We start from the raw sequence: 13,792 nt of genomic DNA, 5'->3' as shown, positions 1-13,792 counted from the left end.
CTGCAGCGGTTCAAGAAGGCGGCTCACCACCACCTTCTCAAGGGGCAATTAGGGATGGACAATCAATGCTGACCCAGCCAGCAATGTCCACATCCCATAAAAGAATAAATTTTTTTTAAAAACTTCCTTAGCTCTACCCTTGGTAGCTGTGCCTTCAGTTGTCTGGGCCCCAAGCTCTTTAATTCTCTCACTAATGCCCTCTGCCTCTCTTTAAGATGGTCCTTCAAAACCTTTGACCAAGCCTTTGGTCACCTGTCCTAATATCTGGACAACCTACGTTTATCTAGCATGCCTTTAATGTCAGGGAATATAGCAAGGTTCCTCGCAAGAGCAGTATCAAAGAAAGTTTGCCTCCAAAGCTGAGATATAGGGGCAGGTGGAAAGGGGGTGGGTTTTGACAAGCATCTTAAAGGACAGGAGGGAGGCCAGAAAGGGAGGAATGTAGAGATCTCAGAGGGTTGCAAGGCTGGAGGGGGCTACAACGGTTGGGAGGGGTTGGGGGGGGGGGAGAGTGATTTATGTGGCTGTGCGTCAAATTCGGTCTGATTTCGTGAGAACGCCTTAGGATGTCTCTTAAGCTATGTTAAAGGTGCTATATAAACGCTAGTTGTTGTTGTTGTGACCTTCAAGGGTTGACGATGCATTGTGCCCTGTGATCCACTTAATATTTTTGCACCCCTTACGACAGTATCGAAAAGGGTTGCCAGTCCCTGCCGGGAGTTCCTAAGCTTCTCAGTGGGGCTCGAGGTGGTGTCAACACAAGTTTGTAAGGCACCAAGGCCAATTGTGGCGCTCAACCTGCAAGATAACAACATCACAGGGTCGGCACTAAATACCACCCCCCCCTTCCAGATATATTTCGTAGCCTTTTTATCATAATTAAACTGATCTTCTGGGGTTGGGAAGGGGTGGCACATTAGGATTGCAATGGAAGTGCACGGGGGAATGTTTACAGCGTGAACAAAAGAGCAGGGAAAATGGGGAATGCCTTTTGTTTCCTGGCTTCAAGGCTGCTCCCCCCTCTCCTGGTCCAGCGATGAGCATGGGTGTCGGGGGGGCACAAGGCTTTTGGGAGGCGTTAGTCACTCAACATGCCCTGATCAAGCACCTTAATAAACCTCTTCTCATCTGGTTCCTGACCTGAGACAGGGGAGAGACACCGTAATTGCGTTCTCTACCTGGGCTACTTTTGGTGCACAGGGAACCTCGTGCTGTTCAGTAAAACCCTGTACTGCACACCCAGCTCCTGTAAATTCAACAGTGGCAGCTGTGGTTCAGTGGTTAGCACTCTCACCTCTGACTGAGAAGGTGGTGGGTTCAATTCCCGCTCCAGTGGTCGTGAGCGCACAACCCAGGTTGGCATTGCCAGTGCCAGGACTTAGACATTGCTGCACTGCTGGGGGGTGCCAGTCATCTCAGATGGGATGTTAAACTGAGGCCCTTTCTGCCCCCTCAGGCGGGTATAAAAGATCCCAGGGCCATTGTTTCGAGGGGAGTTCTCGCTGATGCCCTGAGTATTGCTGATGTTAAGAATCTGGTCATTATCTTGTTGCTGTTCATGGGAGCTTGCTGTGCGGAAATTGGCTGCCGTGTTTCCCACATTACAACTGTGGCTGCACTTCAAAAGTGCTTTGGGACATCTGTGAAAGAGGTGATAGAAATGTACATGTTCTGCTTGGAGTGTGTAACCAGTGGAGAGTTGCTTCATGCTACACGCAAGATATGTTCAGTGAAGTAAGCAAGTGCAAGTTCTTAAGCATCTAGGCTGTGACCAATCCAGTCAGCTCCATATGATAAGAGGACAGACCATGAGATCAGAGGGAGAGAGCTCACCCCAGGCTTTTCCTTGCTCCGTTGGAATCCCTTCACTGGCCTCTCTCCGCAGCCATTTTGGGCCTTGTTGTCTGTTGGTGTTGAAGGGGTGAATGTGGTTAGGGCCCAGTTGGATAAGGCCTGAGAGTGGGGCCGTTGATTCAAGGCTTCGAACTACTAACATGAGGCCCGTGGAGTTTTGATGGACACTACCCAGCATTGTCACTTGGATTTCAGTAAGGTCTGGTGGGGGTGTGGGCAGAGGGTCAGAATTTCTTATATCTTTAATCATGATGATACCCACAATTCCAGATTCTGTCATTCCTCCCACCCCACCCCTGAATTCCAAGTTGTGTCTGGGACGGGCAATTTGAGCTCCTTGAACTCTGTTTTTCACCAGTTCTGGCCTCTTGAACATTCCCAATTTCCAACGCTCCGCATTGGTGGCGTTTCCTTCATCCACCTGGTCCCTAAGCTCCAGGAACTCCCTCCCTAAACCACCCCCCCCCCCTTTTAGGACGTTCCTTAAAACCTACCTCACCTGCCCTAACATCTCTGTTTGAGCTCAGTGACAAATTTTGTCTGACAGCACTTCAGTGAAGTGTCTTGGGATGTTGCACGTTAAAGGTGCTGGGTAAATATGAATTGTTGTTGTTTTATGACCTTGGGGGTGTGTACAGACCTGTCCCTGGCAGGCATGGAAGCATTTTGAGGGCAATGTGAATCGCATGAAGAGTGTATCATATCGCCAGGATATATTAGTTTAAAGTGTGGGGAACAATCTTAATATTTATCAGTTTGTATATGCACAGTGACCGATTTTCCTAGTAGCTTGTAATTCTGCTGCATACAGCTTTGATTTTATTTCATTTTAAAAAAAATAATTCCTCCTCCTCCTCTAACCGTCCCATTTTAGACTCTGTGCCCACCGCACCCCCCCCCCCACCTCCCCCACCACCACCCCTGCTCATTCCTACTCCCCCCTCCGATTGCTAAACCTTGCCCAAACTCGAAGGCAGGCAGATGTAGCTTGGGATTTATCCACTGGGACCTTCCGCAAGATTTGGCTTGAAGCAATTCACCTGACACCCTCCCAGTGTGGTGGAGCTCAGGCTCCAATCCCCAGTGATCCCAGACAAGGCCTCTCATGTTCCACTGTTTCATAGGGAGCAAGCGGAGGCCCATGCAGCATCTCAAGCCAGATCTGCCATTACACTATCACAGCTGATCTACATAACTCCACCTTTCCGCACAACCATCCCTCGACTCCCTTAGTATCCAAAAAAAAATCTTATCGATTCCTGTCTTGAATATACTCAACAACTGAGCAGAAATAGCTCTCTGGGGTAGACAATTCCAAAGGTTCACAACCCTCTGAGCGAAGAAATTTCTCCTCGTCTCAGTCCAAAATGGCCGACCCCTTATCCTGAGACTGTGACCCTCCCCCCCACTGTGTCCTAGACTCTCCAGCCGGGGCAAACAGCCTCTCAGCATTTACCCTGTCGAGCCCAGTAAGAATCTTACACATTTCAATGTACTCTTTATGACAGGAACCCAGGACTGTTATAACAAACATCTCAGTATAAAGCTACTGTTCATAGAATCATACAGCACAGAATGAGGCTATTCAGCCCATCCTGCCTGTACTGGCTCTTTGAAAGAGCTATCCAAATAGCCCACTCCCCACCCCATCCTCTTTCCCAATAGCCCTCCAATTTTTTTCCCTTTTTCAACTACTTATCCAATTCCCTTTTGAAAATTACGATTGAATCTGCTTCCATCACCTTTTCAGGCAGCGTGTTTGAGATCACAGCAACTCGCTGTGTAAAAAAAAAAAAATTCCTCATCTCCCTTTCTGGTCCTCTTCTATCTTAAATCTGTGTCCTCTGGCTACTGACCTTCCTACTACTGGAAACAGTTTCTCCTTATTTACTCTCTCAAAACCCTTCATGATTTTGAACACCTCTATTAAATCTCCTCTTAACCTTCTCTGGCTATAAGCAGAACAATCCCAGCTTCTCCAGTCTCCCACATTAACTGAAGTCCCTTATCCCTTGAACCGTTCTTGTAAATCTCCTCAGTACCCTCTCCAAGGCCTTGACACACTTCCTAAGGTGTGGCACCCAGAATTTAACGATGAGGCCCAACCAATGACTTATAAAGTTTTAGTAGAGCTTCCTTGTTATTTTTGCACCCTATAAATCTCAGAACCCTGTATGCATTTTTTAACAGCTTTCTCAGCTTGTTTCACATTCAAACCTACTAACGACCTGTACACAGCGAGAGTGTAACAGGTGTGTGTGAGGAGACTGTGGACCATGACCACGATTACCTCACTACTTCTTGCCTGTACAGCATGTTGATGGTCCCTGTCTATGGTCAGCCTTGAAAAATGGTAACCTCAGCTCCTTATCCCAGTGACCAATGGGATTGAACCTCAATATCTTAACTATCTGACACAATGACAGAATGGTTACAGCACTGAAGGAGACCATTCGGCCCATTCTGTCTGGACTGCGGTGGCTCTCCAAGTGAGCAATGCTCCTGGTGCCATTCAGAGGAACGAAGGGCTTAGGAGTAGGGGTAGGTCATTTCGAGCCTGATTCGTCATTCGATACGATCGTGGCTGGTCTGAAGGGGGTCTTAACTCCAATTTCCTGTCTGCACCCCTCCCCCCTCCCCCACCATAATCCTTGACACCCTCATCTATCGAAAATCCATCCTCCACTGCCCTCCATGGAAGGGGACTCCACAGACCAACAACGCTCCGAAAGAAAGAGAACTTCTCCTCAGCGCCACCTCAAAAGGGAGATTCCCCTCATCCTCAAACTGTGTCCCCGCCTTCTCCCTGTAACCCAGCACACTCTTCCTGTTCAGATAATAATCGAATTCTTTTTTTGAAAGCCTCGATTGAGCCTTCTCCACCGCACTCTCGGGCAGAGCATTCCAGATCCTAACTGCTCGCTGCGTGTTAAAGTTTCTCCTCATGTCTCCATTGCTTCTTTTGCCAATTCCTTAAACCTCTCATTCTCCAACAATTTATTCTCTGTTGACTCTGTCCGGACCCCTCATGATTTTGAACGTACGTTTCTCGTGTGACACTCTTAAATCATTCACCACCGGCTCCTGCCCAGATTTACCCCCTTATCACTGCCAGTATCCACCATCACTACACCCCAGTGTCGCACAGCTCAAAGCAACATGGACTGGCACTCCAGTGCTGCACTGCCGGAGCGGGTAGCATGCTCTCCTCTTGAGTCAGAAGGTTGTGGGTTCAAGCCTCACTGTCTTTCCAAGGAGATGTTAAACTGCCCATTCAAGCGGATGCAAAATCACAGCTACCATCCCGAAGAAATGCAGGGAGGGGTTGCTCCTGGGGCCAACATTTCTCTCTGAACCAACATCACTTTTTAAAAAAAAACACAGATTAGCTGGCCATTTATCCCTTTACTGTTTGTGGGATCTGCCTGTGCGCACATAGTCTGCCACATTTGCTAACTCAGTTCGTTGAGGCCCTGTGGGACGCCCTAAGGATGGGAAGGACGCTATATAAATGCCAGTCAAACACGCTGACTGAGTTCCGACTCTCAGCTAAACCACTTGACTTGTCAAATAGTGACGAGCTCAAACCTCCCCGAGTCTGTCTGTCAGTTTGGAAAACGTTGGTTGTAACTTTGGTCTGACTATGAGCTGCTGTGTTGCGTGGCAGAGTGTGCTGTCCATTTGTGAGGGGGAGGAAATGTGCTTGAATCACCCCTTGCCAGTCATTACCAGTCAGCCATGGCTCAGTGGGTAGCATGCTCGGCTCGGAGTCAGAAGGTTGTGAGTTCAAGTCCCACTCGAGAGACTTGGGCATAAAATCTAGGCTGACACCCCCCCCAGTACTGAGAGAGTGCTGCACTGTCGGAGTTGCCATCTTTTAGATGAGATGCTAAACCTCACAGGAGAATGGAAAAGATCCCTTGGCACTATTTCACTGAAGAGCAGGCGAGTCAACTCTGGTGCCCTGACCAATCTCTCAGTCAACATCACTTATCATAGTGTTGCTTGTAGGAGCTTGCTGTGCCCACATTGACTGCTGAATTTCCTGCCTTGTAACAGTGACCACACTTCAGAAGCACCTCACCGGTGCAAAGCACTTTGGGTCGTCCTGAGATTGTGACAGGTGCTATAGAAATGTAAGGTCTTTCCGTCTCCTTTCTCAGGTGGAGCTGGGGGAACATTGATGCTGAGACACCAGGTGGAGGGTGTCAAGGCCGGGAGTTCAGGACACCGCCTGGGTTGGGAGCTGGGGAGGGTGGAAGAGTTAAGCCAAGGAGGGAAAAGAACAAGTGACACGGAACTTGGGTTTTAAAATAGGCTAGATTGTAGGATTAAGTGAAGACGCCTTTAATGTCTCTGGGAAGAGATAATGCACTTATGGTGAAAATGAACAAACACGAGGGAGAAAGGAGTAGAAGGTTATGCTGATAGGAGAGATGAGGGGTGGGAGGAGGCTCCTGTGGAGCAGGAACAGCAGCATTGACTAGTTGGGCTGAATGGCCTGTTCTGTACTGTACGTTCTATGCAGCAAGTGTGATGAGTTGTGATTTCAACAGTAACATGAATCCAGGAAAAGTGTCATTGAGTTAATAGGGCATAGAAAGGCCATTTGGCTCATCAAATCCATGCCTGATCTCTGTCAAGCAGTCCTGTCAGTCCCATTCCCCTGCTCTACCCTCCCATAGCCCTGTAAGTTTATTTCCCTCAAGCACCCATCCAATTTTCATTGAAATCATTCATCGTCCCTGCTATTACCACCCTCATGGGCAGCGAGTTCCAGGTGATTACCACTCACAGCGTAAAAAAAATTCTTCCTCATCCTTCCCCTGTAGCTCTTACCCGAAACCTTAACCTGTGACCCTTGGTTCTTGTACCATGAGCTAATGGGAATAGCTTTGCTTTGTCTACCTTATCTAAGCCTGTCATCATCTTGTACACCTCTACCAGATCTCCCCTCAGTCTCCAATTGCTCCAAGGAGAACAACCCCAGCTTTTCCAGCCGAACCTTGTAGCCAAAATCCCTCATCCTTGGGACCGTTCTGGTAAATTTCCTCTGCACCCTCTCAAAGACCCTCATTTCCTTCCTGCACATTGGTGACTAGAACTGGACTCAGTACTCCAGTTGTCGCCTTTTTAAAGGTTCAGCATAAGTTCCTTGTTTTTGGATGAACCCGGGGCACCTCACACTCCTCACCGCAGTATTCCCTGTCCCAAAATCCAAGACCCTGCTTAAGATCGGACGAGAGTTCATCAGGAGCCTGAGTGATTGGAGAGTCAAGGATTCGATGCCTTGGGTGGGGCAAATTACTTCAACCCAAACACTTTGGGTTGCACAGCAAGACTTTTCGGCATCTGGAAAGGATGGGGAAGGGTTAATGTCCTGACTGAGACCCTCCCACACCACTGGGAAGGGCTGAGAAGCTCCCTGAGCCATTGACCATAAAACAAAGAGAAGAGGGTGGGAAGAGGTCACTCAGCTAAACTGGGGGAAGGAAGGGACTCTGCCTTGTGAATGTTATTGTTGGCCACAGCAACAGGAGCAATCCCCTGCCTTGGGCTTAACATCCTAACGATTGCAAAGTGTTGTTGCCTTGTGCAGGTGCCTCCATCTTGGTTTCAGATCCCTGATGGGCTTCACCCTTCCTTATCTCTGTATCCTCCTCCAGACCTACAACCTTCCGAGATCTCTACTCCTCCCATTCTGGCCTCGTGCGTCTCCCCGGTTTTAATCACTCCACCATTGGCGGTCGGGCCTTCAGCTGCCTGGGCCCCAAGCTCTGGAATTGCCTCCCTAAACCTCTCCGCCCTCTCTTAAGGTGCTACTTAAAACCTTGACCAAGCTTTTGGTAACCTGTCCTAATAGCTGTCTAAGTGGACCACCGTCAATTATTTATTTATTTTTTGATAATGTTCCTCTAAGTCCCTTGGGACATTTTACTAAGTTAAAGGCGCTATGTAAATGCAAGTTATTGCTGTTGTTGACTCATCCCAGTTAGCACGAGGAAAGGCTGCAGCAGGACCAAAATTTGGGAGAAAGAGCCTGAATATGGAAGTCAGGTAACCAGAAGTAAATGGAAGAATCTAGAATGCAAATGAAGGGGTAGGTTGTGGAGGAGGCCAAGGGGTTGATTACTGATGCCTGAGAAGCGTCCAGGGGGAAGAGGTCGCTTCAGAAGATGATGTCCAAGCAGGGTAGGAGGTCAAAGATGGGGAGTTTGGAATGAGAGTGGGAGGGGAGCTGGGAGGACACAGTGGAAGTCAAGAAGGATCGAACACAGATCCTCGGCATCCTTGAAAAAAAAATGTTGCTAGTGAGGCAATGGATTGGATGGTGAAATTTCACCTCCAGCATGGACTGACAGGAAGAAAGTCAGTATTTTCAAACTTCGGGTTAAGTGTCCGCTGTCAGTGCCCATTAGAAATTTAGGCCCAGGCTGATTGGACGATCGTGTACCTCAACGCTGCTTGGGCCTTGCTGGGCTTGAGTCTGAATCTGTACCTTTAGGGTTGGCCTGAGCTTGGGGTTGAGCCCGCTAGGCCTGGCTTGAGCTTGGGGCCTGAATGTGTATCTGCATGCTTGGCTGTGAGCTTGGGGTTGAGCCCGCTAGGCCTGGCTTAGGCCTGGGACTGGGCCTGGGGTCTGATTGACAGCATGTAGCACAATAGCTGACATTGGCATTAAGAGGCTGCAGAATAGCTCGAGTGAGTATAGGAAAAAATTGTGGTAACTGGTCACTGTGTTGCTGAAGCCCATTGATGAAGCTGAGTAGTCAGGGGCTAGGAGTTATGGCCTTTGACAGTCCTGGGAGTGGTTACTACCTCGAATGGGAAAGAGCTCTATCCTCACATTGGTCTCAGTGAGTAACACTCCCACCTTCTAGTCAGAAGGTTCTGGGTTCAAGACCTACTCTAGGGACTTGGGCACATATCTGAGGTTGACACTCCCAGTTCAGGACTGAGGGAGTGCTGCCTTGTGGGAGCTGCCGTCTTTCAGATGAGATGTCAAACCAAGGCCCCACCTGCTCTCTTGGCTGGATTTGGCCACTAGTTCAAAGAAGAGTTCTCCTGGTGTCCTGGCCAAACATCCATGCCTCAACCAACAGATTCTAAAGGCCAGATCATAAGAAATTGGAGCAGGAGTAGGCCATTCAGCCCATCATGTTTGTTCATTGAGATCGTGGCTGATTTGGTTGTGGCCTTAATGCCACTCTCTTGCCTGCCCCCATAACTCTTGACTCCCTTGTCGATCAAATCTCTATCTAACTCAACCTTGAATATATTCACTGACCCAGCCTCCAGTGCCCTCTGGGGAAGAGAATTCCAAAGAGTAATGACCCTCTGAGAGAAAAAATTCCTTCGCATCTCCCCCTAAAACAGGGAGACCCTTTATCTTTAATCTTTGCCCCTTAGTTCTAGATTGCCCCATGAGGGGAAACATCCTCTTAACATCTACCCCGTCAAGCTCCCCTCAGAGTCTTATGTTTCAATAAGATCACCTTTGATTCTTCTAAACTCCAGTGAGTATCGGCCCAACCTGCTCAACCTGTCCTCATAAGACAAACCCCTTCATTCCAGGAATCAGCCGAGTGAACCTTCACTGAACCGCTTCTTCCAAAGCACGTATATCCTTCTGTGGGATCTTGCTGTGTGTAAATTGGCTACAAGTGACTACGCTTCAAAAGCACTCAATTGGCTGTCAGGCGCTCTGGGGCGTTCTGAGCTGGTGAAAGGCGATATATAAATGCCAGGTTGTCTTTGTGATGGGTGCAGGAGGGGGAAATAGGGAGGACCAACTAATAATGGGGAGAATTGTGCTTTTCTATTTTTTGCAGGTGAGGACGCGGAGTTGGTTGAGGTTTCGAGCCAGAAGGTTGCCATGGCGCCCCAGCCCGGCCTACGGAACCAGGACCTCCTGACCTGTGGGCAGTGTGGCCGCAATTTCCTGCTTAGCAACATCCTCGGCTTTATTGAGCACAAGAGAAGCCGCTGTCAGCGGCTTGTCCACCTCCGAGACTCACACGGGGACCCGCGCTCCCCACTCGCCGACCAGCAGGCAGAGGTGGACCCTCTGGTGACCCGCGAGGGCAGGCAAATAGCAAGCATGTCAGAGATCGGAACGCAGGAGAGTACTGTGAGAGGTGAGAGGCCTTTTTGTCTAAAACGAAATTGACGTGGCATTGTGTCTGCTATCGGTTTTTGAAGAAACTGCACGCGGTTTTTGTGTGACAGCCGTGGGCTCAGTTGGTAGTGCTCTCACTCGCCTCTGAATCACAAGGTTTCAGCTTCAAGTGCAGAAATCAAGGCTGACTCTTCAGTGCAGTATCGAGGGAGTGCTGTACTGTCGAAGGTGCCATTTTTCGGATGAGAGGTTAAACCAGTGGAGCTGAGCCGCCTTCTTGAACCGCTGCAGTCCCTGTGGTGTAGGTACACCCACAGTGCTGTTGGGGAGGGAGTTCCGGGATTTTGACCCAGCGACAGTGAAGGAACGGCCGATATATTTCCAGGTCAGGATAGTGTGTGACTTGGAGGGGAACTTGCATGTGGTGGTGTTCCCGTCTATCTGCCATCCTTGTCCTTTTAGAAGATAGAGGTCATGTGTTTGGAAGGTGCTGTCTAAGGAGCCTTGGTGAGTTGCTGCAGTGCATCTTGTAGATGGTACACACACTGCTTCTACTGTGCATAAGTGGTGGAGGGGGTGAATGTTTAAGGAGGCGGATGGGGTAACGATCAAGCAGGTTGCTTTGTCCTGGATGGTGTCGGGCTTCTTGAGTGTTGTGGGAGCTGCACTCATCCAGGCAAGTGGGGAGTATTCCATCACACTCCTGACCTGTACCTTGGAGATGGTGGACAGGCTTTGGGGAGTCAGGAGGTGAGTTACTCACTGCAGGATTCCTAGCCTCTGACCTGCTCTTGTAGCCACAATATTTATATGGCCAGTCCAGTTCAGTTTCTGGTCCATGGTAACCCCCAGGATGTTAATTTTCCTGACTTCTCTGTATCCTGTACAACTCCTACCAATGGTTTCAGCAGATCAGTGAGTCTTAACGTACCAGGAAAGCCCAATATACTCAGGGCAGCGGTGGGTAAGGTAAGGGAAGGTGCTCTGGTTAATCTTAATTCACCCAGCAACAACAACAACTTGCATTTATATTGCGCCTTTAGCTCCCAAGGAGCTTCACAGGAGTAATGTTTGATACCGAGCCACATATTAGGACAATGATCAGAAGCTTGGTCAAAGAGGCAGGTTTTAAAGGAGGAGAGATGTAGGGAGGAAATGCAGAGCTTGGGGTCCAGGCAGCTGAAGGCACAGCCGCCAATGGTGGAGCGATCAAAATGAGAGATGTGCTAGAAGCTAGGAATTGAGGAACTCGAGATCTTTGGAGTGTTGTAAGGCTGGAGGAAGTGACAGAGATTGGGAGGGCAGTGCGAGGCTATGGAGGGATTTGGAAACAAGGTTGAGAATGTTAAAATCAGGACGTTGCTTAATGGGCAGCCAATGTTGGTCAGCACACAGAGGAGTGATTGGAGAAAGGGACTTGGTGTAAGTTAGGTCAGCGGCAGCAGAGTTTTGGATGAACTCAAGTTCAAGGGGGAGGCCAGCTAAGGGTTCGTTAGAATAGTCAAGTCTAGAGGTAAAAAGGCACAGATAAGGGATGAAGCAGCCGGTGAGCTGAGACAGGGGTGAAGCTGGATGAAGCTACAGAGGTGGATACGAACAGTGTTGCTGACGAAGAGGATTTGGGGTGGAGGCTCAGCTCAGGGTTTGCTATTGTCAATTTAGCCCATGTAGAAGCACAGAAGGAGGCCATTCAGTCCATCTCGCCTGTGATTACTATTTTGAAAGAGCTGTCCATTCAGTCCTGTTTACCTACTCTTTAGAGGAGGTCTCGTGGTGCAGTGGGTAGCATCCCTGCCCCTGAACCAGAAGCTCTGGGTTCGAGTCCCACTCCAGGACTTGGTGGCCAAGGAAGGTGTGTTCATACTGTGGCCAAACAGGTTGAGTGTCAACCTGCAAATCCTTCCAATGGCAGGCGGTAAGAGTGGGAGAGATTCCTGGTCAGCTCCCGGTTGCAACATGCATGGAAAAGGGTATCTTGCCACAGCAACTCGGGACACCCTGAGTGAACTGTAACACGCACCACTTACTCGTTCCCCATGGCCCTGCAAATTTTTCCAATTCCCTTTTCAAAGTTACTAGTGAATCTGTGTATTCCAGATCACAACAACTCACTGTCAGGGGCTGAGGGTGGGCAGAAAATATCTTCTTGTCTCCCATCTCGTTCTTTTGCCGAATACCTTCAATCTGCACCCTCCAGTTACTGACGCTCCTGTCGGTAGAGACTGTTTCTCCCTGTCTACTCTACCAAAACCCTTCATAACTTTGAACGCCTCCATCAAATCTCCCCTTAGGTTTCTCTTCCCTAATGTGAACAATCCCAGTTTAGCCATTCAGCCCCTTAAGCCTGTTTTGGCCCCTTGATGGGATCCTGGCTGATTTTTCTCTTAATCCCACTTTTCACCCTGGTTTTGCAGCCCCAGGTTTGTAATTATCTGTCACTAACTCCTGCCCTTTGTGTGAGGAAGTGTTTCCTGACATCACCCTCTAAATGGGCTGAGCTCCTTTTAAGGTGATCCCACCTTGTCCTGGACTCTGTTCAACCGCCCCCCCCCAACACACACACACACACACACACACACACACACACACACACACACACACACACACACACACACACACACACACACACGTACACACACACACACACCCCCTCACCACCAGCACCAGAGGAAATAGTTTTGTCTCTCTCAACCCTATCAACTTCACATAGCTGATATCCCTGTGGTTCCTTATTTATCACTTATGCCCAATGTTACAGGCCAACTTGCTAACTTCCTGATGTTCTCTGGCCTCCAAGCTCCTCCAGGGCTGTTTTCTTACCTTAACCTCCAATGAGGCGGATTCCACTTTTTTTTTATTATTTGAGTTTTCAGGACTTTGTTGGGACTGGAATGCCACTCAACTCTTTACTTTTCAAGTAAAAACTGTTGTCAGGGAAGCCTGTTGGGTGAGGATAGGACAGCTGCAATACCATTGTCCCATCATTCAAACCTGCCCTTTTTTTTTTAAATAGAGAAATTCTTGTCCTTGGTCTCGAATCCCTCCCTATCTCCGTAACCCTCCCACCCACAGCCCTGCAACGCCCTGAGATCTCCTTCAATGCTGGCTTCCTGGCACATCTCCGCCATTGGCGGCCTTGCCTACAGCTGCCTAAGCTCTGGAATTCCTGCCTTAAACGCCTCCTCCTTTCCCCCCTTGTTTTTTTGGACGTCTTAAGGCAGGGGACCGAAGGCTTGGTCAAAGAGGTGGGGGAGGCGAGGGAGAGACAGACAGAGACAGAGAGGTTTAGGGAGGAATCCCAGAGCTTAGGGCCCCAGGCAGCTGAAGGCACAGCCGCCAATGGTGGAGCGATTAAAATTGAGATGTGCAAGAGCCTGGAATTGGACGTGGGATACATGGCTGTCAAGATGTGTTGGGAGGTTGTAACCCAACCCAATCCTCTCCATCCTTGACATGGACACACGCCTACGCTTGTGGAGGTGCAGTGTGTCGTTGCATAGTGATCAGGAGCAGGAATCTTATCTGATTTTCTTACCCTACCTACCCCTGCCTGCACTGGGGTCAAATGTCACGATGCCCCTCCACTGGCCCCCGGCATCTATATTTCCCCTATAGCCACCACCCAGTTGCCCCAAACTCAAGCACATGACAGGGACCCTAGGGCCCGAGACCCGAATTGGGGATTGTTCCCCCCTCCCTCTCCTCCACGTCTCTGGGAGCACGGGATTTTGGCTGAGGCTGTCTGTGACACACACACACGCGCGCACACAGACACACAGCCCCCCCGCCCCCTCCCCATCCCGTGCATAACACCGGACG

The 13,792-nt window shown here is 49.4% G+C and overlaps 1 protein-coding gene across 1 annotated transcript in view; it reads left to right on the top strand.

Annotated features, from left to right (window-relative positions):
• Nucleotides 1–13,792, top strand: part of znf296 (zinc finger protein 296) — a 30,459-nt gene that overhangs the window by 1,270 nt on the left and 15,397 nt on the right. The window contains exon 2 of the mRNA XM_041179222.1: nucleotides 9,687–9,992. Within this exon, the coding sequence (XP_041035156.1) occupies nucleotides 9,687–9,992 (306 nt within the window). The remainder of the gene's footprint in view (nucleotides 1–9,686; nucleotides 9,993–13,792) is intronic.

This window comes from Carcharodon carcharias, chromosome 34 (genome assembly GCF_017639515.1).
Source record: "Carcharodon carcharias isolate sCarCar2 chromosome 34, sCarCar2.pri, whole genome shotgun sequence".
Classification (NCBI taxonomy): domain Eukaryota; kingdom Metazoa; phylum Chordata; class Chondrichthyes; order Lamniformes; family Lamnidae; genus Carcharodon; species Carcharodon carcharias.
The sequence above is the reverse complement of the archived record's forward strand: the minus strand, read 5'-3'. Positions and strand labels throughout refer to the sequence as shown.